Raw genomic sequence first — 26,787 nt, forward strand, 5'->3', positions numbered from 1 at the left:
TTCATGTGATGTGGCTCCCTCAATTTTAAATCGGACCAACGCTTCCGTAGTTGCTCCTTTGACCTGGTGACACCAAACATTCTACTCATTCTCCTTGCCACCTTGTCCATTATGTGTGACTTTCTACGGTTCGGTGTTTTGTAGGGCCCACATTCACCATCATAATCCTTCCTCCTCATGATGTAAACCAACTCCACCATTTCTTCGAACGCCATATTAGTGGCTTTATATCTTTTAGGCCTGGATCGGGACGGTCCTGCCTCTGTCCCTTCACTTGCGCCATGAGAGCTCCGTGCCCGCTCGTGTGACATCGCCATCTTTCCTTCCCACAGAGATTAGGGGCGTGGAAACGAGGAAATGTCCCGTCAGGGGCGGAGATGAGGGCGGGGATTCTTGCATATGCGGAGTGTCGCGAATGCCAACAACGTATTGACGTAGGTTACGCGGAGAATATTCGCGCGATTCCAGAACCTACACAGTTAACGCCATATTTACTTTTTCAATTGATTAGGGGCATGGCAAAGGTGACGAGGGCGGCGTTTCATACATATGCGGAGTGGATAAAAGGCGCTTGACGTGATTACGTAGGTTACGTGTTAATTCAGCGAGCGTAAGAAACAAGGATTTTGAGAGAGGCAGGTAAGAAATTTAAACATGGGATCAGCAGCGGGCTCTAAAATGTAGAGCAATGGGATGGGGGTTTGGTCTGTTGGTTGCACAGTTTTATTAAGCTATTATGTCTCTTGGATACCAGAATGTGATTTTCGTACCCAAATGCTTTTGTAGACATCACAAAATAGAGAGGTCAAAAATGCTGTGACTCATTATCAATTATGTAGGGTGTATTCAGATCAGGCCAAGTATTGTTCTGTGTTGGTTGGACAGAGGTCATTAGGAAGTTTCTTTCATGTAATCAATGCTGAGGGGCAGGATATCTACACATGCAATAGTGCCTTGATGAATGCTGTCATTTGTAATAATTGTGTATGGTTGTACATTTCTATTATTTCCTGCAATGTAACCAAAGGGGCGGCATGTATAAAAAAAATGTTAGCTAAAACCAACCAATGGGGCAGAGCTGGCCAGCATTTTCTAAACAAGAGACACTGTGTTTGTATTTCTATATAGGTACTACTTTTTAAACAACATATTCTATCAATGTAAATGCTGAGGCTTTTTTTAATTGTGTTTTTGGTTTCTTTTTATTTTTTCAATCTAGAATAAAAAACAGTAAATCATAATTTCACAATGGATCTCCTGCAGACCCAAGAGATTATCCAGCATTTGCTGGATAAATTTAGGGAAATGCCCATCCTGTGGGATTCAAAGCAGCCCACCTACCACAATAAGGACGTACGAGCGGCAGCACTTGAACAGCTAGCAGCATACATGAGGACATGGGTGCCAGAATGCAGTGCCAACATGGTGAAGGATAAACTTGCCAACCTCAGGGGCACATATAGGAGAGCGTACAAAGCTCACCAAAAGCAGCTAAGATCTGGAGCAGCAGCAAGACCACCAAAGGAACCCAAGCTGTGGTATTACAGCCAGATGTCATTTTTGCGGGATCAACTGGAAGGCAGGGCATCAATGTCAAGTCTGAATCCCAACCTTTCCTCCACGCTACCTCCCAGCGGGACTTCCCCAGATCACCACAGCCCTGCAGAGTCAGATGAAGAGGGCCTGGCTGACAGAGAGGCAGATCTGCGCCTCTACGATGATGAGGTATAGTAGTTTCATAACTAGTTATGTAATAATATAATTATTGTTTGATTCTTGACTTGATATTGGTTAATAAAATACAAGCTGGGAAGTAAAAATCTAAAATCGTGGGCAAACAAATAGGTGTCAGGGATGACAACTGCAGGGGTCAGAGGGTGAGTCTGTTTTCAAGTTTAAATTCAAGGCAAAAAATAAGATTCAAGCATGAAAATGTGAGTGAGTATATTCCTAAATATATTACAACATGTCCCTTTTTTTTACACAGGAAGAAGAGACCAGCCAGGAGGTGGCAGATCCTCTCCTCACTGTCAGCCAGGACGAAGGGGTCAGTGGCAGCCAGGAGGAGGCCGGGCCCAGTGGCGTTCAGCAGCTCCCCAGGACAAGCACCACCAGCCAGGCTCCTCCCCTTTATATTAGGCCACCAGGCCGTAAGAAGAAATTGGGGGCAGTGGAGGAAGCCAGCCTCAAAATGATTCAGGAGGCGAGTGCCATCATGAGGGCCCCCCTCAACCCCACTGAGGCCTACAGTGCCTCCGTGGCACATGACCTCAATAAAGGCACGGAGGAGCAGAGGCAATTGGCCAAGGGCATCATCAACCAGGCCCTTTGGTGGATGCAGAGGGAGCTGCTGACCCCAGACACTGGGCTATGTGACCCGGCCCGGCTTGCTGAACATCATACTCCTGCTGCCACATCATCCCCACCTGCAAGGGCCCAGGGAAGACCCGCTGGAAGGCAGCCTGGAAGGAAGGTTGCAAGGAAGAGGAGACGTTGATGCCCTGCCTTCCATTTGATCCCCCACAAATGGCATCTTGTTTGGACTACCACAGCTTGGGTTCCTTTGGTTATGTGCTGCTGCTTCAGATTTTATTTTGTGTGCTTCCTGAGGTTGGCTAGTTTATCCTTCACCATGTTTCAAATGCAAGTTTGCATGTATTTTGCTAGCTGTTCAAGTGCTGCCATTCTGTTTTGATCCTTTTTATAATTTGCTCAATAAAAGCCTTTTTGTTGATTTGAAAAACGTGCCTATTGTTTGTAATACTGTGGGTATTATTTTAGGCATCAAACATTACAAACAAATAAAATGTTTAATCTAAAATATTCACTAACTCATGGGGGGGGGGGCATTTGGTGTGCCAACATGGTAGACAATTTAAACAACCTTCAAAATAATCCAGTTAAATATACAAACAAAAGCAAAATCAAAACTATTTCCTATTAAAATATTCTAAATGGTGACATAACTATAAAACACCTAAAGAAAGTGGGAAAGATAACCATTAAACATTAAAAGCAAAAAATTTGAAATGTGGAGGACCACTAAAAATATGATACGTCGGGCCAATAAAAGTTTGCAAAAATCTTACTACATCACAGCTAACAAATGTCACTTTTCAGTATGGAACAACTCAGTTGAAATAACATGAGCTAAATAACTGATTAGTTATAGCAAGAGAAGAATGAATAAAACGACGGCATCAAGCGTTGGTTATTGTGTGGTTTGCTTCAGTGTTCTATTGCTAGAATTAATCTTTCTATTGACGAATGTGCCATATCCCAAACAAACGTGAGTTTTACCTGAACGAGCGCTCCCTTGGCCTCATTTAGTCTGAGCATGCGCGGGGTTTTTGTACGTTGGTTTTGTGTACTCACCACCAAACATGTCCGTTCGGACAGGATTTGAGCGGACGGTTTTAAAACAAGTTTGGAAATAAATGTCTGCTGAAAAACGGCCCGGCGGGCAAATGTACGGTGAAATTCTGTACGCTCGTAACTACACACGACCAAACATGTCTGCTGAAACTGGTCCGCGGGCCAGTTTCAGCAAACATGTTTGGTCGTGAGTATGGGGCCTAAGGGGCAGATTCACGTACAGCCGCGCAAAATTGTGCGGGCGTAAAGTATCTGATTTACGTTACGCCTCCCCAACTTACACGGGCAAGTGCTGTATTCTCAAAGCACTTGCTCCGTAAGTTGCGGCGGCGTAGCGTAAATCACCCGGCGGAATTCAAATTTGGCGGGTAGGGGGGCGTGTATAATTTAAATCAAGTGCATCCCCGCACCGAACGAACTGCGCATGCGCCGTCCGTAAAATATCCCAGTGTGCATTGCTCCAAATGACGTCGCAAGGACGTCATTGGTTTCGACGTGAACGTAAATGACGTCCAGCCCCATTCACGGACGACTTACGCAAACGACGTAACTTTTTAAAATGTTGCCGCGGGAACGACGGCCATACTTAACATTGGCTGCACCTCATATAGCAGGGGCAACTTTATGCCAGGAAAAGCCTAACGTAAACGTTGTAACTTTACTGCGTCGGCCACGCGTACGTTTGGGAATTCGCGTATCTAGCTAATTTGCATACTCGGAATTCGAAAAAAAATGCAGTTTAGATCCGACGGTGTAAGAGACTTACGCCTGTCGGATCTAATGGATATCTATGCGTAACTGATTCTAAGAATCAGCCGCATAGATACGACGGCGCAACGCAGAGATACGACGGCGTATCTGGAAATACGCCGTCGTATCTCGGTTGTGAATCTGAGCCTAAGTGATATTTCAACAGTTGGAGCGTGGAGCAACTGTTTCATTATTACCTATAACACTCACCTGACAATTAGAAGAGCAGCACTCTCCCTCTGCACACTGAGCGCCTTCTTTGCGTTTGCAGGTTTTGGCATTACAGCAGTTGTTGGTACATTCCTATAGGCAGATGAGAATTGCTGATTACACTCATTGCTTAAATTTAGGACAAGAAAGATATGGACAACAATATATTTTGGGGTTTGCTTACTAGAACTTTTACATTGTCAATTACTCTAAAACTGAATTGCAGGTTAGTCAAATATTGTCTAAATACAACAGGCATGGGTATTCTTTGGGGGTTATTTACGAAAGGCAACTCCACTTTGCACTACGAGTGCACAGCAAGTGCACTTTCAAGTGCAGTCGCTGTAGATCTGAGGGGGACAGGCAAGAAAAAAAAAAACAGCATTTAAACTTGCACATTATTGTATGATAAAATCAGCAGAACTTCCCCCTCATTTCAGAACTTCCCCTCAGATCTACAGCAACTGCACTTCCAAGTGCACTTTCATCACACTTACAAGTGCACTTGCAGTGCACACTGCAGTAATCCAATGTGAGACTCTGGGGTTGATTTACCAAAGGCAAATAGACTGTGCACTTTGCAAAGTACAGTTGCACTCTGCAAGTGCAGTTTCTCCAGAGCTTAGTAAATGGAGTAAAGCTTCACTTTGCAAAGAATACCCAATCACGTGCAAGGAAAAAAAAAATCACAGTATTTTTCATTGCGCATGATTGGATGATTGAAGCTAGCAGAGCTTTTGCTCATTTACAACTGCTCTTGCTATGTCTCTGTGAAGGAACTTCTTGTAATAAAGACAGGTCATTATTACTCAATCCTTGTATAGGGTGACTAGTCTTGTATCTGCCCCCTTCTGTAGTTTTCTGCAGGCAGGTGCAGTCTACTTTCTCCACTGCAGGTGGAGCTCAACCGCAGCGGCATTGCAGTTGGAAGGGAAGTCGAGGGGAACATGGTACCTCTATGGTTTTCTGGGATACTGGGGAAGCTATCCAATTGGATGCTACTGCCCCATGTGACCCTGGCGGAAAGGTTCCAATGAGTAGGAAATGAGTAGGGACACGCCATCCTTCTGGAAGCCTACTCAATTGGGGTAGCACCAGCCAGGCCCCATTCTATTTCTCAACACAGACTCTGGCAGTGCACCCAAGACCTACTGTTTCACTTTTTGCTGAAACATTCTGTGAGTACGCTCGGTTAGGATGTCTTCCTGCCAGGTATTTGTCTTCCCATGAGGTATCTGTGCTTTGTTGAATTTCAACATCAATACAGTTCTGTTTCTGCAACTGAACACGGTGTGCTCACTGCCGCCGCACTACAAGCCTGTAATGGGTGTAGAATTCTAGACTCCCACAGCTCTGCTCTCTGTACTTGCTATGCACAGCACAGTAATGACACCACAGATGCTTTTACAAGGTAATATCTGTATTTTCAACAGTATTTAAGGCAAAGTCCTTTTTGGCTACGGAGGAATACATTTAAATAAAAAAAATTGTGCCTGGAGGTCAACATTAAATTGGCAATTATGTCTACCTGCTTAGCTCAGTGTCAAGTGTGGGCACCTGTAACATATACAAAGGATAGGGATGAAAAATATTATTACCGCCTCTGTGCCACAGTCACATTCCTCTCCCTCTTCTGTGAACTGATTTCCACAAACCGCAGCGCTGACAATCTCATTTTTGTCTGGCATGTTCTTCATACAGAGCGGCATATTTTGCAGAATAAAGTCCTGATAGTTCTGGTGACTGCAGTAGCTAAATTCCCGAGGCGTATTAAAACTGTGTGAGGAAGAGGAACAGATGTACGTTATACACTGGAAGAACTTAAAAAGAAAGAGAAGCATTAGTAAAGGATACTGTTAGGCCCCGTACACACGTCCGAGGAACTCGACGGGCAAAACACATCGTTTTGCCCGTCGAGTTCCTTGTGAAGCCGCCGAGGATCTCGGCGAGCCGAAATTTCCCATTGAACAACGAGGAAATAGAGAACATGTTCTCTATTTCCTCGCCGAGATCCTCGTCGGCTTCCTCGGCCGAAAGTGTACACACGGCTGGGTTTCTCGGCAGAATTCAGCTCTGACCGAGTTTCTGGCTGAATTCTGCCGAGAAACTCGGTCGTGTGTACGGGGCCTGAGGATATGTTTACACTTTTGCGTTGCAGGAACGCAGCAAAATCAGGCGCTTTTCTGCAACTCACAAAACCACTCTGCCCTTTTGCAGCCTTATCCTTAATGGCACCCTCCTGCATCTGCTAACGGGTATGTTTTTGCACATGCCAAAATGCATGGTACTGCAGTACCATTTTGGTGCAGCACAATTTTCAAATAGGGTCAGGGACATAGGTGTACACAGCCTATTGCACAAGGGACAGGGGTGTCAAACTCAATTATATCGTGGGCCGCATCAGCATTATGAGTGCCCTCAAAAGGGCCGATTGTATCTGTAAGATTAGATGTCCAGCGCATCCCCTCCCCCTACATTAGATGTCAAGAGCCACCCCACCATCAGAAGTTGAGTCCCCCACTCTCCCTTACATCACAGTGCACCGCCCTTTCCTTATGCTGCTGCTGGGAAGAAGCTGGATGCATGGCTTGAAAGCAAAAAGTAAGGGTCTGGAATAGGACCAGAGGAGGGCTGGAGTTCTCCTGAAGCTGCAAAAGGCATGCACCCTAAAGCTCAAACACATGTGTGTGTCTACATATATATGACACCGGGAAATTGATCTCCCTTCCAGCACAGTAAAAAATAAGAGCATAAACACTTATTTTATGGCATAGCCGGCAAGAGGGAGATCTTTTCCATCTTCCTGCCGCCATACAGAGCAATAATACTAATGTGCATGGGGTGATTAGGATGTGCCTTGGCACACCTGGCATACCCTGTGCGCACACCTATGCTCAGAGATTTTATTTGAGCATTTCTCACGTGTAGGACAGCCCATTGCAATGAATAGGCTGCCCTACATGCGATGCGTGGAAATTCTTGTGCGCTCAGTCGCATCTGCATGGTGTGAACAGAGCCTTAGAGATTTGTAAACCCACTGCTGTTTTTACCACCCCCCTGGCTGTCAGTGTGAAAGAAGTCTCCAGTGGTTCTGCACAAGTATGCTTGGCAAGATTTGCACAGTGGGGTTGATTTACTAAAACTGGAGAGTGCAAAATCTGGTGCAGCTCTTCATAGAAACCAATCAGCTTTCAAGTTCTAAGTGGTTACCATGCACAGCTGCACCAGATGTTGCACTCTCCAGTTTAGTACATCAACCCTAGTGTTATTATCAGTATGTTTCAAGATCTGTGATCTGTATACTGTCCTAGCTCTTTCCTCTCCCTACATTTGTTCTACATGTGTACTCTGGCCCCCCCTGTACCTCTAATGGTCCATCGCTCAAGGTCTTTCATCTCTTTCCCACTATATCTTGCTCAGTTGCAACATAGCTTTGTAACAATTGGGGTTGGTTTGCTAAAACTTGAGAGTACAAAATCTGGTGCAGCTGTGCATGGTAGCCAATCAGCTTCTAACTTTAGCTTGTTCAATTAAGCTTTGGCAAAAAACACCAGGAAGCTGACCCCGAGTTTACACTCTTCAGTTTTAGTAAATCAACCCCATTGCTTTTCCCACATAATCACTTTCACTGTCTCCTCAGTCAACTATTCAATCTCTGTCATGATTTGCCCATCCAGGCTGTGTGAGTACAGGAGTGACAGCTTAAGCTGCCACGGCTAGTGACATCAGTTTCAAGATGCGGCACCCAGCAGCAGACAGAGGGGGGTTTCACAGAATAATAAGGCATGGTTTCAGTAGGCAAACCATCTGCAAAAGTCACTAGGTAGGAAGAACACAGTCATAAAAACGATATAGGGACAGGGTCTCTTTAGGCATATACTGTAGACTGCCATGCTCTTTCTGCAACAATGGCAAAAAAGACTGGTGAGACACCCTACTGATGTCAGCATAGCTCCCAACCATCCCTAATTTTGAGGGACTGTCCCTCATTTAAAAACAAAGTCCCTCTGTCCATCTTTCTCCTCATTTGTCCCTCATTTTGGTCTGATCTATATAGTTGTATAAAAATAGTCTGCTTATTATTCAAACAAAAAATGTTTCCCAGTGCTAAACCTTTCATCTATTTCTAAATTGCTGCATTAGTAAATTCCAAAATACAATGTAAAGAAATAGTAGTGGTAAAAAAGCAAATTTTTTGTACAGTTCTCCTTTAAGAAGGTGTGACAGGGGGTGTGTCCTATGCCTGTATACTTTTTTCTATAGCTGTCCCTCATTCCCACTCAGACAGTTGGGAGGTATGCTGTTAGTTGTGTGTGCAGATATTTTCCCATAGTCATAGAGACCAATGTCTCAAGCCTCGTACACACGATCAGTCCATCTGATGAGAACGGTCTGAAGGACATTGTCATAGGTTAACCGATGAAGCTGACTGATGGTCCGTCGTGCCTACACACCATCAGTTAAAAAAACGATTGTGTCAGAACGCGGTGACGTAAAACACAACGACGTGCTGAAAAAAACGAAGTTCAATGCTTCCAAGCATGTGCCAACTTGATTCTGAGCATGCGTGATTTTTAACCGATGGCCGTGCCTACTAACGATCGGTTTTGACCTATCGGTTAGGAATCCATCGGTTAAATTTAAAGCAAGTTGGCTTTTTTTTTTAACCTATGGTTAACTACTTAAGGACCGGACAATATGCTGCTAAATGACCCAAGGGGTTTTTACAATTCGGCACTGCGTCGCTTTAAACAGACAATTGCGCAGTCGTGCGACGTGGCTCCCAATCACAATTCGCGTCCTTTTCTTCCACAAATAGAGCTTTCTTTTGGTGTATTTGATCGCCTCTGCGATTTTTTATTTTTTGCGCTATATACAAAAATAGAGCGACATTTTTGAAAAAATAAAAACAATATTTTTTACTTTTTGTTATAAGAAAAATCAAATAAACTAAATTTTAGTCAAACATTTAGGCCAAAATTTATTCAGCCACATGTCTTTAGTAAAAAAAAATCGCAATGAAAAAAAATAGCTACCTAGCGGGAACAGCGACACTAATACAGCGATCAGAAAAATGATCGCTTAGTGACACTGGCAATAGGGAGTGAAAGGGTTAACTAGGGCGGTGATCAAGGGGTTAAACTTTATTAGGGGGTTACGGGGCTACCCTTGAACCTAAACACTAACTGCCTGTCACACTGCCTGTCACACTGAGGCCTCGTACACACGACCGAACATGTCTGCTGAAACTGGTCCGCGGACCAGTTTCCGCGGACATGTCCGACCGTGTGTAGGGCCTAGCGGACCGGATTCCTGGCCGAGCGGACAGGTTTCCAGCGGACAAAAGTTTCTTAGCATGCTAAGAAACTTGTCCGCTGGAACCATGTCCGTCGGACATGTCCGATGGTCAGTATTACTCATCGGACATGACCGCTGGTTATGACGTATAACCAGCGGCCCGAAATCCCGCGCATGCGTCAAATTGATTCGACGCATGCGTGGAAGCATTGAACTTCCGCGTCAGAGAACGTCGGTGTCGTATACGTCACGGCGTTCTCTGTCCGCGGGGAATTTGGTCTGATGGTGTGTACACACATCAGACCAAATTCTGCCAGCAGGCATGTCCGATGAAAACGGTTCGCGGACCGTTTTCATCGGACACGTCTGGCCGTGTGTACAAGGCCTGACACTAAATGCAGTGATCAGTACATATATGATCACTGCATTCAGTGACACTGTGACAGGGTGGTGGGGGGGGGGGGGGGGTGATCGCAAGGGGTTAATGTGCCTGTGTGTTCTGGTGTCATTGTAGTGTTGTGCAGACTCACTCTGTGATGTCTTCTCTCCTCAGCGGCGGTTGAAAATACCGCCGAGAGGAGAGATCACATTACTTCCCTCTTCCTGTGTTTACACAGGCAGAGGAAGTGACACACGGGGGAGCGCGTGGATTGGCTGAGAGCGATCCGGAGGGGGCGGACAAAAACAAACACCCGCCCCCTCATCCCGGATCGCTTGGACAGCCACGGGGACCGCCACAGGTACCGGGGGGGTCCCGATTGGACCCCCGACCCACGTCTAGGCAGGGACGTACAGGTACGCCAATGTGCCTGTACGTGCCATTCTGCCAACGTATATGTACATTGCGGTGGTCCGCAAGTGGTTTAAATAACCTATGGGGCCGACACACGATCGGTTCTTGACCAATGAAAACGGTCCATCAGGACTGTTGTCCTCTGGTTAACCTATTGTGTGTACGAGGCCTAACAAACACATCTGGCAAAAAGTTTGAGGAAATCACCCTAAGGCCCCTTTCAAGAAGTGCAGACCGTATGTCCGCATTTTCATCCATCCGTTGCGGATGAAAACAGGACATACATTGGTCCCTATGTGATTGCGGGTGTCAGCGGATGACCATCCGCTGACACCCGTAATCACCCGCCTCCGCAAAGCTCGGCAAAATCGGACGGAAGAAAATCCTATTTTTCTTCCGTCTGGCGGTTCGGATCAGGTGAACACGGACATACGGTCCGTGTTTATCCGATCCCCCCATAGGGGAAGCGGAGAAAAGACAGGGCGGTCCCTGCACAGTGTGCGGGGACCGCCCTGTCAGCCGAGGGCTCAGCAGGGATTTTACGGAGGATCCCCGTTGAGCTTGACGGACACACGGAGGCGGATCATTACTGATCCGCCCCGTGTGAAAGGGCCCTAACAGAACACATAATCATAGCAAGGCAATGAATCCCACCCCAATCCACAATATAAATCTCTGTAATCACAAATATTCTGTAAATGTTGTATTTGAGAACACACACCTTAAAGAAGGTGCCATGATACAAGATTCAGAATTGCACAAACACGAACCGCCATCATGATCCATTCCCAGATTGTGCCCCATTTCATGAGCAAGAGTCGCTCCAATGGGAACATATTCTTTAGAGTGATCCTGAGAACATAACAGAAAGCTATCAACACACATTTCAATTAAGGTCAACATGGAAGCATCCAAACATCGAAAAAGTGGTCACGGGGACTTTAAATGAGTCAAGTCATTTCATGCAATACAAAATTGTGTAAATAATAAATTATTGCACATTCCATTACATGAACTCGATTTCAAACATGGTGCAGACTTATAAATATAAAAAGCTAACATGGAGAAAATCAGCAGGTACATCAATTCTTGTAATAATATAGATAATACTTCATAAAAGGGTAAATAGTAAATCTTGTTTCATAGGAAGATACTTGATAAATGTAGCAAATATATCTCTGCACCTCTAGAGCTCATGTAATAGAGAGCTGATATAAAAACATACAAATAGTACATCAATGCATATAGTAATGATATAAGTAATATTTGATGAAACCTGTTGCAGCGTCTGCATGGCACTGGCAGGGATCCGCCCATGCCCATTGGGGTATATTTGGCTGAGGCTAGCTGGGTCCACAAACAAGAAAGAAAAGCCGCGCCAGAAAAACAATTAAATCACACACATTGGAGATGTGATGAATCCGTGGCAATTCAGATGACACAAGTATTCACAATGTTCACAGGCAATAAGATACAGTCCATTCAATGATCGATCCTATGTTCCACAGCACCCAGTGACAAATATGCATATAGTGACCCTCCACCGGAATATGGAAAGCCGCTTACCAGAAGGCAAGCGGTTTAAGGCAGGTGGCTATAGCCCAGCCCAGGCCTTTATCCCTCTGATGGGTCCCAGGAAGCTCTCCGTCCCCTGAGCGTGATGTCTCAGTACCACCGTGAAGATGAAAATAAAGAAAGACAGGCGCACATAGCGTAACTCTGCAGCATACACTTTATTTTAAAAAAGTAAAATATACTCACAAGCGAGCGTGTTTAAAACAGCATTAAAAGGTAAATTGCCGGCCGGCATACAGGAGCCCTACTCCTAGTCGTGGTGGCGTCACTGCGTGATCCTTCCCAGACGCGTTTCGTCGCGATTGGACGTTGTCAATGGGGGTAGGGCCAAGCAGTACCTCACCACCTCTATATAGATCCGCCGCCCATTGTGAACGGCTATCCATGAGTCCGGGTGCGCCATCTTTAGTGTGGTATACCCTGCCCATACTTGGATCACATTTAGTGTGTCCATACGCACAAAAATTATAGAAGGCTGAATCTTTATTAAATAAAACATTGGAATTCCCCATCTCCGTAGCGGAGTCGCCTGTCTCCGGCGTGGGAGCAGTATTGATCATCACGATCGAGGGGCCTATAGGAACCGGAGGAAGGAAGACTGAATGTCTGGCACCGGACATTCCTTCCAATTTCCATTCCTCACCTCACCACCCGCCATCTAGTGGGTGCTGAGGAGTTGGTTTACCTCTCTCTAAAACTTAATGTATGAGAATGCATTAACTCTTCCCACGAGCTTGTCAGCTACTCAAATTGCACACCAGATCTGGGAAGGCGTGTACATTAGTGGACCTATTTCTTTTCGAAATTTATCCCCAAAAACTTTTTTTTATTTATAATGTGTTTAACCCATAATAGTGAAACTAATAAACTCTCCGTGTGTTGCAACATAGGATATATATCATATTTATATAAAAAACAACAACTAAATGCAGAGGCCTCCATGAGAAGTTGGCTTTATGCCACACTTCAATATTCGCCGTCCACATATAAAGTGAAATATACTGTGAAGAAAAAAAGGAAAAATTCTATAACTACAAATATATTTACAAAAATTAGAACTCAAAAGTTCATTTGTGTGTATGGGGACACTTGTCCCTAAGGTGCATTAATCGAAGTAGCCAAACTGTATGATCTACTTCATGGTGGTTGTTCATCAAAAATGTGTTATTCCTTCAAATGTGCAAATAGCTATCCATCATGGATATAAAAATTAAGTGAAAAATTTAAAATAAAAATTAAATAGTGAGTAAATGGAGATAAACATCAATTAAACGATGTTCATTCATAGAAAATTTGTCAATCCCACCCCCATGACAGCCGATCACATTGGGCTTACACTAGGCGTTATTTATAAAAGCATTGACATCCGTTTCTATGTTCAGGCCAAAAGGGGTGTAAGTTTTGAGACGAAAAATCCACCCCATTTCCATCTGTGAAATTTCCCGTACCAGATTCCCTCCTCTCCAGTGGGGCTTGTATTTATCGATCCCTAGAAATAGTTTGCTTTTATAAATAACGCCTAGTGTAAGCCCAATGTGATCGGCTGTCATGGGGGTGGGATTGACAAATTTTCTATGAATGAACATCGTTTAATTGATGTTTATCTCCATTTACTCACTATTTAATTTTTATTTTAAATTTTTCACTTAATTTTTATATCCATGATGGATAGCTATTTGCACATTTGAAGGAATAACACATTTTTGATGAACAACCACCATGAAGTAGATCATACAGTTTGGCTACTTCGATTAATGCACCTTAGGGACAAGTGTCCCCATACACACAAATGAACTTTTGAGTTCTAATTTTTGTAAATATATTTGTAGTTATAGAATTTTTCCTTTTTTTCTTCACAGTATATTTCATTTTATATGTGGACGGCGAATATTGAAGTGTGGCATAAAGCCAACTTCTCATGGAGGCCTCTGCATTTAGTTGTTGTTTTTTATATAAATATGATATATATCCTATGTTGCAACACACGGAGAGTTTATTAGTTTCACTATTATGGGTTAAACACATTATAAATAAAAAAAAGTTTTTGGGGGATAAATTTCGAAAAGAAATAGGTCCACTAATGTACACGCCTTCCCAGATCTGGTGTGCAATTTGAGTAGCTGACAAGCTCGTGGGAAGAGTTAATGCATTCTCATACATTAAGTTTTAGAGAGAGGTAAACCAACTCCTCAGCACCCACTAGATGGCGGTGGTGAGGTGAGGAATGGAAATTGGAAGGAATGTCCGGTGCCAGACATTCAGTCTTCCTTCCTCCGGTTCCTATAGGCCCCTCGATCGTGATGATCAATACTGCTCCCACGCCGGAGACAGGCGACTCCGCTACGGAGATGGGGAATTCCAATGTTTTATTTAATAAAGATTCAGCCTTCTATAATTTTTGTGCGTATGGACACACTAAATGTGATCCAAGTATGGGCAGGGTATACCACACTAAAGATGGCGCACCCGGACTCATGGATAGCCGTTCACAATGGGCGGCGGATCTATATAGAGGTGGTGAGGTACTGCTTGGCCCTACCCCCATTGACAACGTCCAATCGCGACGAAACGCGTCTGGGAAGGATCACGCAGTGACGCCACCACGACCTAGGAGTAGGGCTCCTGTATGCCGGCGGCAATTTACTTTTAATGCTGTTTTAAACACGCTCGCTTGTGAGTATATTTTACTTTTTTAAAATAAAGTGTATGCTGCAGAGTTACGCTATGTGCGCCTGTCTTTCTTTATTTTCATCTTCACGGTGGTACTGAGACATCACGCTCAGGGGGACGGAGAGCTTCTGGGACCCATCAGAGGGATAAAGGCCTGGGCTGGGCTATAGCCACTGCCTTAAACCGCTTTGCCTTCTGGTAAGCGGCTTTCCATATTCCGGTGGAGGGTCACTATATGCATATTTGTCACTGGCGTGCTGTGGAACATAGGATCGATCATTGAATGGACTGTATCTTATTGCCTGTGAACATTGTGAATACTTGTGTCATCTTGAATTGCCACGGATTCATCACATCTCCAATGTGTGTGATTTAATTGTTTTTCTGGCGCGGCTTTTCTTTCTTGTTTATTGTCATTGTGTTTTCACACGCTTGCTGGCTGCCAAGGATTGGAGGGTGGGGGGTTATCAGCGCGGTTTTTTGTTGTTTGTGATAGCTGGGTCCACAGTTTTCACATCCTCTCCTCACCTAGTGGGAACACAGACATCACTTTTACTTTACCCCCCCCCCCCTCTTTTAGGTAAGATGGCTCTGGGCTACCATCACTATTATTATACCTTGTCTTTTTACTTTTGGCTTTTTTCACTTGGTTCTTGAACAATGGCTTGTTTCATTGTTTTTAAATGTTTTCTCTTTGTTTTCTCACTGTTCACATATTCACATGCCTCCTTTTTTAGTCACCTTGGTCCTCAAGACATGTTCGGTGTTCATCCCATTTACTTTTTACCTGGCAATATTCCTGGGATTTGCTAGACACATGTAAAGTAACAAGGCCCTCTCTTTGACCCCTCTCTCTTTTGTGGGGAACAATTAAATACATCTTATTTGAACATATATATGATATTGTTGCATTTTAATATAAGCTTACATTTACACATCTTGGATATCCTTTGCATCAAAGCTCCTGATGAGTAGACGGTGGTCCACAAAATGCGTAGAGAAAATACTCAATGCTTTCGACGTGAACGTAACCTATGCCCAGCCCCATTCACGTACGCTTACGCAAACGGCTGTTCCGTCGTCCATACCTTGCATGGGCTGCGCTTTTTTTTTTGGTGGTTTATCTTTACGCCGGCGTATGTCTTACGTAAACGGCGTAGCTTACTGCGGACAGGCGTACGTACGTTTGTGAATCGGCGTATCTTGCTCATTTACATATTCGACGCGTAAATCCACGTACACGCCCCTAGCGGCCAGCGTAAATATGCACATAAGATACGATAGCTTAGGAGACTTACGTCGGTCGTATCTTAGCAACAGTGAGGCATATCTCATTTTAAGAATGCGCGCAAAGATAAAACGGCGCTCATTCGGACTTACGACGGCGTATCTACTGATACGCTGTCGTAAGTCTCTCTGAATCTGGCTATTAGTTTATAGGTTTATTAGGTTATAACTACCTACAGACAAGAGACAAGGTATAAGGGAAATCCCATATGAGGTATAAGACAACTAAACAATTGAATAGTTAATGTGACAAGTATGACCATAGGAGACAGCTATAGGAGTTTGTGTCATGTCTCACCTGAGTAAACCCCTGTGGAGTGGGTGTCACTGCACAGAGTGCTGACCCAGGCCAGTCCCACTGTAGCACCATCAAAGTCAGTGTGCCTAAAAGAGAATAGTGTGAGCTTGCATCGTACTAATAGACTAAAATGTCTAAAACATGACTTGTATCACTGCATGTCGGGTCCAACTGGCAACTTTCGGCATCATTGCCCGTCACTGGAGTGAGCTGTGCTTTGGATGTCCTTGCTTGGAGAATACAGGCAGCTTCAAAACGTGTTTTGAAGGTTAGTATGTGTAATATTTTCAATATTGCTATCAATAGTTTAATAATATTCATTGTTGACGCTATTTCTAGATTTTGTTATACTTTGAATTTTTGTATAGCCTTCAGAAACTGGTTGAGTATGCTATTATTACGTGGCCCAAGAAAACCTTCAATGTAATGAAACCATTCCAGGTGCATTAAACCAGTCTCACTTGGGAAAAGGTCTTTCCCTGTCAGCATGCTTCAAAAAGGACCCTTGCTTGTTGAAGCAGTGGTCTCACTCCAGAGGTCCTACACACCACCCTGATGAGTCAAACTTATAGCTCTCAATCTGCAGAGTATGAGTTCTACTGATTGCAGAGCTATAGGTCTGACCTCTACAGAGAGACAGGCCACTGCTTGCACATAGCATGCAACGTTCTTTACACTGAAGGGTTAGCCAGGCTTTATTGCTATTGACAGTTTATTTATTTAATTTCATTTTTTCTTAGTGGGTCCATTTTTCTACGACATGGAGTAAATATTTTACTAAAACATTTCTGACAGTTTTAATGGATCATACATTTACGAGCTCATACATGCTGAATTATCTTTTTTCCTTTTCTCTTTTTGTTATTTTTGCCATTGGAGCTTTTCTGTATAGTGAAATTCAGTAAAAAATCAAAAACTTGACATTATTTATTCTAAGTTAAATAATGAGTGATCATCTTGTGGGTATTGGCTAAGAACCAAGGGCCAGATTCACCAAAGAGATATGACGGCGTATCTGCTGATATGCCGTCGTATCTCTGTTTCTATCTATGCGACTGATTCATAGAATCAGTTACGCATAAATAGCCAGAAGATCGACAGGTGTAATTGTTTACACTGTCGGATCTTAGGATGCAATACCGCGGCCGCCGCTGGGGGGAGTTCGCGTCGTAAACCAGCGTCGGGTATGCAAATTAGGAGTTACGGCGATTCCCGACGGATTTTCGCGTTCGCTACGTCGCCGCTAGTCTAGTTTCCCGTCGCAAAGTTAGTCGGTTTTTTTGGTTCCTTAACTTTACGCAGCAATCGTATTGCTGTATAAAGTATGGCCGTCGCTCCCGCGTCGAAATTAAAAAAATAATGTTGTTTGTGTAAGCCGTCGGGAATACGGAATTACGCTACGCGCGTCGCCGTTCGAAAAATGACGTCATGGCGCGCAAAGGCACCGACGGGAATTACGAAACGGAGCATGCGCAGTAGGTCCGGCGCGGGAGCGCGCCTAATTTAAATGGCACACGCCCATTTGAATTGGCCCGCCTTGCGCCGGAGGCCGCCGTCATAGGTTTTCATCGCAAGTAGCTTGGTGAATCAGGCACTTGCGATGAAAAACTTGCGGCGGTGTCCGCCGCCCGCCCCTATGTGAATCTGGCCCTATTTAACATAAATGTGATCAAACGGCATTGATACCTGGGTGGACAGGCCAAATTTAGCAGAATAATTGGGGGTTATTTATGAAAGGCAAATCCACTTTGCACTACAAGTGCAAACTACAAGTGCAAAGTGCACTTGGAAGTGCAGTCGCTGTAAATCTGAATGAGGGAAGCTCTGCTGATTTTATCATCCAGTCATGTGCAAGCTAAAATGCAGTTTTTTTATTTTCCTTGCATGTCCCCCTTGGATCTACAGCGACTGCACTTCCAAGTGCACTTTGCACTTGTATAGCCGGATTCATAGAGAGTTACGCCGGCGTATCAGTAGATACGCCGGCGTAACTCTGAATCTACGCCGGCGTTAATTTAAGCGTATTCTGGAAACCAGATACGCTTAAATTAGGCTAAGATACGAGCGGCGTAAGTCTCCTACGTCGTTGTATCTTAAAGTGTCATTTTTAGGCTGGCCGCTAGGTGGCGCTTCCGTTGAGTTCGGCGTAGAATATGTAAATGACTAGATACGCCGATTCACGAACGTACGTGCGCCCGTCGTAGTAAAGATACGCTGTTTCCGTAAGAGATACGCCGCGTAAAGATAAAGGCGTAGTCAATGTTAAGTATGGCCGTCGTTCCCGCGTCGAAATTTGAAAATTTTACGTTGTTTGCGTAAGTCGTCCGTGAATAGGGCTGGACATAATTTACGTTCACGTCGAAACCAATATGTCCTTGCGGCGTACTTTGGAGCAATGCACACTGGGATATGTACACGGACGGCACATGCCGGGTCACGAGTAATTTACATAAAACACGCCCCCATCCTCATTTGAATTAGGCACGCTTACGCGGGCCACATTTACGCTACCCCGCCGTAAGTTAGGAGGCAAGTACTTTGTGAATACAGTAATTGCCTCTCTGACTTAAGGCTGCGTAGCGTAAATACAATTTTAAAGATGCAGCGCTCTACTTGAATCTGGCCAGTAGTTTGCACTTGTGGTAAAAAGTGGATTTGCTTTCAGTAAATAGCCCCCAGTATGTAAGTTAACTTTATAGTTATAACTAGTTTACATACCTAAATATATTTTAGGTCAAAGGAAGAGCTGCGCTGTTGTAGGCTAAAATGTGACACTAGTGACAATGAAGTGCTAGATAAATATCAATTAAAATTATGAAACACTGACTGAGTGAAACAAATTATATCTGTAAATAGGTCTGTAAGACCGCAATAAGATAACAAGAAGGGGTTAATTCCTAAATTAGGTAGAAACCTGAAAATTATCAAGTGAATAAATACCAGTCCGTGTGAACAAACCAAAAAAATCCTTAGAAATACCATAGCGTCAAAGCTAAAACATTTGAATATAATAAAAAATATTAATGCAGAGTGTCCATATAAACTAAATATCCCCAGTGTTCAACTAATCCAATAGTCCAGGAAAAAGTGCTGACAGGATAGTGCCACCACCAAACAAAAACACTGCCGCTTACCAGATGGATGTGATCTCTAATTATAGGAGATCAATATGCGCATATGGTTGATATCCCAGCCTGGGGACTCTATTGGTAGCATAAATCCCTCAGTGTGGTTTAATATTGCATAGAAGATGTCTCAAACAATGTAGCAATTCAGAATGCACCACAAAAAAATAGGAAGGCACTGGCATAGCGTAAAACCCTTAAAAATGTAATAAGTAACATAACAATTTTGTAACAAATAAATCAGAACGAAGCAGTCCTCTATTGTGACCAAACACAAATAACAGTCCAAAAGTAGAGAAAAAAATGCTTATAGGCATATCACAAAGTGCAGGAGCGATGTGTGTGAATGTGTGTGTGAATGGATCCACCCGACGCATTTCAACGAAACCCCAGATGATGATTGTTTAGTTGAAATGCGTTGGGTAGACCCATTCACACACCTCGCTCTTGCAGTTTGTGATATGCTTATGACGTTCCTCCAAATGTGAGTGCTCATTTTTTATCTTTTTATTAAATACTACCTTGTACGATATCACACTATGTGAGTTTTTTTCCCATTACGCATGTTATGTGGTTACCGTATCTCTGGCTCCAACAAGACTACATGTATTCTACACTTCCTGGTGTTTATTGGAATTTGCGGTGCCGACTGATATGTGGATTCAGGATCAGCTGGATACAACTTGCTGACTGATTATACAAGCCTGTTTTAACTTGGGTGGTATATACCTCACCAAGTCAACACCATCTGGTAAGCCTCCTCCATATGTCGGTGGTGGTGTCTCTATCCTTTCACAAAGTGGGTCATATCCATGTGGTCTTCATTTCAACCTTGCACTTTTTTCTACTCTTTTGGACTGTTATTTGTGATTGGTCACAATAGAGGACTGCTTCGTTCTGATTTATTTGTTACAATTTTTTTTTTTCATGGATCACACTTAGTCACTTGGTGTCACTAAAATTAAGATTTCATGTATTTGGATGTTTGAAACATTTGACATGTGTTGTCAATTGACTTATGCACAAAAATAAGTGCTACACTTTTTTCATATTCACTAGTTTTTGCCTTCACTTATTGCACAGCGCAGTATATCCCATATATAATTTTTGGTACAATATTTAATAAAACTGAAAAGTGCAAATTCTGGTGCAATTCTGCATAGAAACCAATCAGCTTCCAGGTTTTATTGACAGGTTTTATTGACAAAACTTAATTGAACAAACTGAATTTAAAAGCTGATTGGCTACCATGCACAGCTGCACCAGATTCTGAGTACACCTATTTTATAAAATCAACCCTGCTGTCTCATCATGCTATATGTGACATAATGATCCCATGACTGGGAACCACACTGACTGGTTCCTGATTATTAACCTCCTGGGCGGTGTTCCCGAGTCTGACTCGGGGTGAGATTTTTGGGCTAGGATCGGTAACCCCGAGTCAGACTCGGGCTCGCCTCGCTGGATGTACAGGGAGTTTTACTTACCTTGTCCCTGGATCCAGCGATGCCACCGCGCTGTGTGAGCGAGCAGGACCTCGCTCGATTCACACAGTGCCTCCGTGTGACGCCGATCTCCGTTCCCTGCGACGTTACGACGCACGGGGACGGAGAACGGCGCCAAATTCAAAAAAGTAAACAAACACTATACATACAGTATACTGTAATCTTATAGATTACAGTACTGTATGTAAAAAAAACAACACCCCCCTTGTCCCTAGTGGTCTGTCCTGTGTCATGCATGTCATTTTATATAATAAAAACGTTTCTTTCTCCCTGCAAACTGTAGATTGTCCATAGCAACCAAAAGTGTCCCTTTATGTCAAAAATAGTTTTAGATCAGCTAAAAAACAGCGATAATAAATTATAATCACTTGCAGAATTGTGCGATAGCGATTTGTGGGGAAATTCGTCATAAAAAAAAAAAAAATAATGACAGCAACAATTCTGCAACTGAGCAAATTTCAGTGATTTTGATTACATTATTGAATAATTTTATTATAATTATATTATTATTTGTTATAATTATTTATAATTATTTATTATATTATAATTTATAATTTTGTTTTTTAAAAAATGTCATACCCGGGATGCCTATTAGAAGCTTGTTTGGTCAGATTTAAGTGAGTTATTTCTAAAAATGACAGACCTACAATATAAAACGCCAAATTTTCTTGCAAATAATGGTACCGCTTTCAGCATGTTTTTTCTGAAAGAATCATACCGCCAGGGAGGTTAATGGAGAGCAGGACTGTCAATCACAGTGCAGGTCCCACAGTTAGGCCTCAATGCGCACAGAGGGATTGAGGCTTAAAATCTCCAACTTTAGCTGGCATCTTTACCCACTTGGGAATCTGCAGGTACTGCCAACCTTAGAAGTGAATGGCTGTATGAAGCATACTTGGGTTTACGCCGATGGTTTATGCATGTATGACATATTCCTTCAATGCAGAATTTCCACAAGGCTGCACACTCATAGATATGAAGAAACAGAATAACATCTTTAGTGAAGGAATAGTTGTGCTAAGGGATGTTAAGCTACAACTCAGGTCTGCAAGGGATTGTGAGATGTGCTAGCTACAGCAAGCAAGAACAAAAATCCTGTTGTGTATCTCTATGATGACATTCACAAGTTTTTTGAAGTTTGTTAATGTATATCTATCATAAGAGAAGTATGTGGCCTGCTTCCTTCTGAAAATGCTAGCTGTCCGGCGGCAGCACTTTGGAGACCCAGAACAGGAATGCTTTACATGAGTGACAGAATTCTTTATCTGCATACAAATGTAGCCAGGAGATGGCAAGTGTTGCCTGCAATTCAGGGACAGTGTGCAGTGCTGTTGATATAGAGCTGTCTCCATCTAGTGTTGGCTTGAAATCCATGTTGTCATTTCTTAAAGGTAGAGCATAGAGCAAAGCAAAGCATCGTGGGATGTGTAGTTCAGAATGCTCGGGTTTCAAATTTAGCCGGACTGGCCTGAACTATAATTACCAGACTGCTGGGAGAGGAGAACAGACTTCTGGGAGAGGATATAAAAGGGCTAGATCGCTCTCTTGGGACCCTGGCCTTGATCTGCCTGCAAGATCTCTGTGCCTGTGTGTGCTGCGGCTGAGTCATGGCCTGCACAAGAAAGAGTAATCAAGTGGCATCCAGAGGGACATCTGCAGATAGCACCGCTTCCCTATCTTGCAGCGGTCTGGAGGCTGTTCCTGTTTCTTTTACGCTACGCGAACTTCAGATCCGGGTGGGCCACGGCGCAGTGTGACGAAAGTCGGATGCCATTCCCTGAGCCAGGACCCTGAAAAGCCATCACCATGTTCATCACTACCAGCTACTTCAGTGACAGAGTCGGTGAGCGGTCACCTGCCCATCTAAATCCATAGACACTGTATACAGACACCATTGTCTTTGCCCACATCTCTGGTAGTGTCACAGGATGCAAGTTTGTTTAAATCCATAGACACTGTATACAGACACCTGTGCTTTCGCTCACATCTCTAGCATCTGTAGTCCTACAGGTTACACAAGTAAACAAGCAAACACAGTGATCACTTGTGCTTAGATTATACAGGAAAAGTCTGCATCCTCTATTGGTTAACCAGATATGGATACCAGCTAAATCTGCTCTGCTCTACCATCCAGGATTATTTCACCTACCATTCTCTGAGTGTCAGCTGAAGACCTGCTGGATTCCAGGGAGTTACCTTTAACCCTTTTTAACCCTTTTGCAGTCTTCATAAGTGACTAGTGGTGATTTCCTTAAGGGGTCTGTTTTCAGCTATATGGAGTTTTGCTTAAATGAGCCAAACAAGTCATAAATACAACAGTTTGCTGAATGTTTTACCAGTTGCTTAGGTATTGAGTGCATGTGGGCTGAGGATACAGAAAGAAGTGGTCTGATATAATCAGCAAAAGTGTCTGCCCCCGACCTTTTTTCTGCCTGTTCACATACTGTAGGTTTCAAGGACTGAAACAGAGTTTGATTGTGTTTAATCACACTGTGTTTCTCTGTATTTTTCTTTACTGACAGAAATCCATAGATTATATAATTGCATTGATTACCAGTAGGGTTGAGCAAACCCGAACTGTAAAGTTCGGGTTCGGTACGGACTTTGTGTTTTTCCCGAACCCGAATAATTGAAAAAAGTTTGGGTCCGGGATCGGAAAAAAAAAATGCACGGAGGTCCCCGCAAATTCAATAACCAGACCCTTTAGGTCTGGTATGGATATTCAGGGGAACCCCGCCGTCAATTTAAAACAAAAATGACGTGCCGTTCCCCCTAAATATCCATAACCAGACCCGTTATCCGAGCACGTTGACCTGGCCGGCCGCAGAAAAGAGGGGGGGACAGAGTGCGGCCCCCCCTCTCCTGAACAGCACCAGGCCACATGCCCTCAACATGGGGAGGATGTCCCCATGTTGATGGGGACAAGGGTCTCATCCCCACAACCCTTGCCCGGTGGTTGTGGGTGTATGCTGGCGGGAGGTTTATCAGAATCTGGAAGACCCCTTTAACAAAGGGGACCTCCAGATCCTGACCCCCCCCTGTGTGAAATGGTAATGGGGTACACTGTACCCCTACCATTTCACGAAGGAAGTGTAAAGTATTGTAAAAAAACACACTGACACCATAGAATAAAGTCCTTTATCAAAAAAAAACCTCCAGCGGTGAGAAATCCACTCGTTCCCGGCTTCCTGCGTTGTCCTGATCCTGCGACGACTGTGGGTGATCTCCCGCGATGAGAAGATCCTGCGACGGCCAGGTGATCTCCGATCCAGCGATGTGAAGATCCATCCGGAGCGCAGCAGCATCCCCGACCTCCTCATCGCTGGACACAGCCCAGCGGAATGACGCGCTGGAGCTGTGACATTACTTATATAGAGGAGGCAGGGGCACCCGTCACGTGACCCCGCCCCCTCTGACGTACCCTCTGCTACGTCACTGGCGAAGCCCATAGTCTTCCCTCTTCATGGGCTTCCCCAGTGACGTAGCAGAGGGTACGTCAGAGGGGGCGGGGTCACGTGACGGGTGCCCCTGCCTCCTCTATATAAGTAATGTCACAGCTCCAGCGCGTCATTCGCTGGGCTGTGTCCGGCGATGAGGAGGTCGGGGATGCTGCTGCGCTCCGGATTGGATCTTCACATCGCTGGATCGGAGATTACCCGGCCGTCGCAGGATCTTCTCATCGTGGGAGATCACCCGCAGCCGTTGCAGGATTAGGACAACGCAGGAAGCCGGGAACGAGTGGATTTCTCACCGCTGGAGGTTTTTTTTTTTTTTAATAAAGGACTTTATTCTATGGTGTCAGTGTGTTTTTTTACAATACTTTACACTTCCTTCGTGAAATGGTAATGGGGTACAATGTACCCCATTACCATTTCACACAGGGGGGGGGGCAGGATCTGGGGGTCCTCTTTGTTAAAGGGGTCTTCCAGATTCTGATAAACCTCCCGCCCGCATACCCCCACAACCACCGGGCAAGGGTTATGGGGATGAGACCCTTGTCCCCATCAACATGGGGACATCCTCCCCATGTTGAGGGCATGTGGCCTGGTGCGGTTCAGGAGAGGGGGGGGGCCGCACTCTATCCCCCTCTCTTTTCTGCGGCCGGCCAGGTCAACGTGCTCGGATAACGGGTCTGGTTATGGATATTTAGGGGGAACCGCACGTCATTTTTGTTTTAAATTGACGGCGGGGTTCCCCTGAATATCCATACCAGACCTGAAGGGTCTGGTTATGGATATTTAGGGGGAACCGCACATCATTTTTTTTTTAAATTGACGGCGGGGTTCCCCTTAATATCCATACCAGACCTAAAGGGTCTGGTTATTGAATTTGCGGGGACCTCCGCGCATTTTTTTTTCTCTAAAAGTCCGTGTCCCATTGACTACAATGGGGTTCGGAGTTCGGGTTCGGGTTCGGGTTCCCGAACCCGAACTTTTTTTTTAAAGTTCGGGTTCGGACCCGAACCCGAACATCCAGGTGTCCGCTCAACTCTAATTACCAGTGATTTATTGCCCTAAGACAAGATTTTCACTTAACGTACAATTTTGCGTCATTTATCCTTTGTGTCATTCTTGCCACAGTAAACAAAAACAAACTGTTTCATCAACATTGTGTAGGTTTCCTATTACTGGTGTCAACAGGTAATAATGACTGAACCCAGGGTGTCAGGGGTGTCAGAGATGTCTGAGAACTTCCAGAGTCAGGGCAACCAGTGGGGTGCAGATTCTATCAGTGGCCCTCACGAGGGTAGCGCTACACATATTTCAGGTCAATCGCTCAGATACCACTGAAGCATGACAGCCAGGGTACAAATATTCTCAATTGTTAAAACATTCTCACAAGGTCAGCAATGGCGGCCGACATAATTGCATTGTCACAGGTGTAAGTTAAGACTGGTTTACCACTTTGTGAACCTTTAATAGATAATATGGCTCAAAATGGTCAACTTTTTTTGGGCTGAGCCTCTACTTAACTAGACGGCAGCTGGCACCACAAGACACTAGGTTGCATTTAGTTACAATGACAAACTCTATAGATTAAAATTCATATCCTACCAAAACATTTGTATACAGCAGCCCTGGATCCATTAAACATTTAAAGAAATAGACCAAGTACAAGCAGTGCAGGATACATTTTCTCATCATTCAGGTTAGCAAATGTTGATGTGCAATTACATATCTTTTCACCTAATTAACATCTGCCTTTGTCTATGCTGAATAGAGCGGGCCACAATTGGTATACTTACGTCAGAAACTGAGCATTGTCGTTTGGTTTCCTGGGCAGTAAATTATTTTTCCTCCATGCAGAAAACTGATCGAGATTGATGTTAGCTGAAGAGACAACTGTAAACTGGTCTCTAATATCCCATATCTCAAGTCCAGTCAGAGCCACAAAGATATTTAAGGGTTTGTATACCTGAAAATTAGAAAATATACTGTAAGATACACTCTATGACCAATAGTATGTGGACATCCCTCTAAATCTTTCTGGAGTTTCCAGTAAAGGTTCCTGAAACCACAGCATACGAATATATTTTAGACAACTGAGCGCTTCTAACCTGAGTTTGGCATGGAAAAACTTGAGTGGCCTGCACAGAGACCTGACCTCAACCCTACTGAACACAATGGGCATGAACTGGAATGCCCTTTGTGAGCCAGGTCTTCTGATCCAACAACAGTACCCAATCCCACAAATGCTTTTTTTGCCTGAATAGGCACACATACCCACAAGCACTCTCTGGAGTCTTGTAGAAATCCTTCTTAGAAAAGTGGTGACTGTTATAGCTGAAAATGGGGGAGTGTGGTGGTGGTAACTCCTTACCTTTTAAAGTCCTAGGGCCAGATCCACAGCCAGCCACCGTAACTTAAATATTCGGATTTAAGTTACACTGCCGCAACATTT

The 26,787-nt window shown here is 44.1% G+C and overlaps 1 protein-coding gene across 1 annotated transcript in view; it reads right to left on the reverse strand.

Annotated features, from left to right (window-relative positions):
* LOC120933097 (zinc metalloproteinase-disintegrin-like batroxstatin-2) overlaps positions 1 to 26,787 on the reverse strand; it is a 127,729-nt gene that overhangs the window by 51,511 nt on the left and 49,431 nt on the right. Inside the window, exons 9-14 of the mRNA XM_040346093.1 lie at positions 26,132 to 26,301; positions 16,267 to 16,342; positions 14,993 to 15,001; positions 11,148 to 11,278; positions 5,934 to 6,111; positions 4,336 to 4,428 (exon numbers count right to left, since the gene is read on the reverse strand). Coding sequence (XP_040202027.1) covers positions 4,336 to 4,428; positions 5,934 to 6,111; positions 11,148 to 11,278; positions 14,993 to 15,001; positions 16,267 to 16,342; positions 26,132 to 26,301 — 657 coding nt within the window. The remainder of the gene's footprint in view (positions 1 to 4,335; positions 4,429 to 5,933; positions 6,112 to 11,147; positions 11,279 to 14,992; positions 15,002 to 16,266; positions 16,343 to 26,131; positions 26,302 to 26,787) is intronic.

Source organism: Rana temporaria, chromosome 3, assembly GCF_905171775.1.
Source record: "Rana temporaria chromosome 3, aRanTem1.1, whole genome shotgun sequence".
NCBI classification, from domain to species: domain Eukaryota; kingdom Metazoa; phylum Chordata; class Amphibia; order Anura; family Ranidae; genus Rana; species Rana temporaria.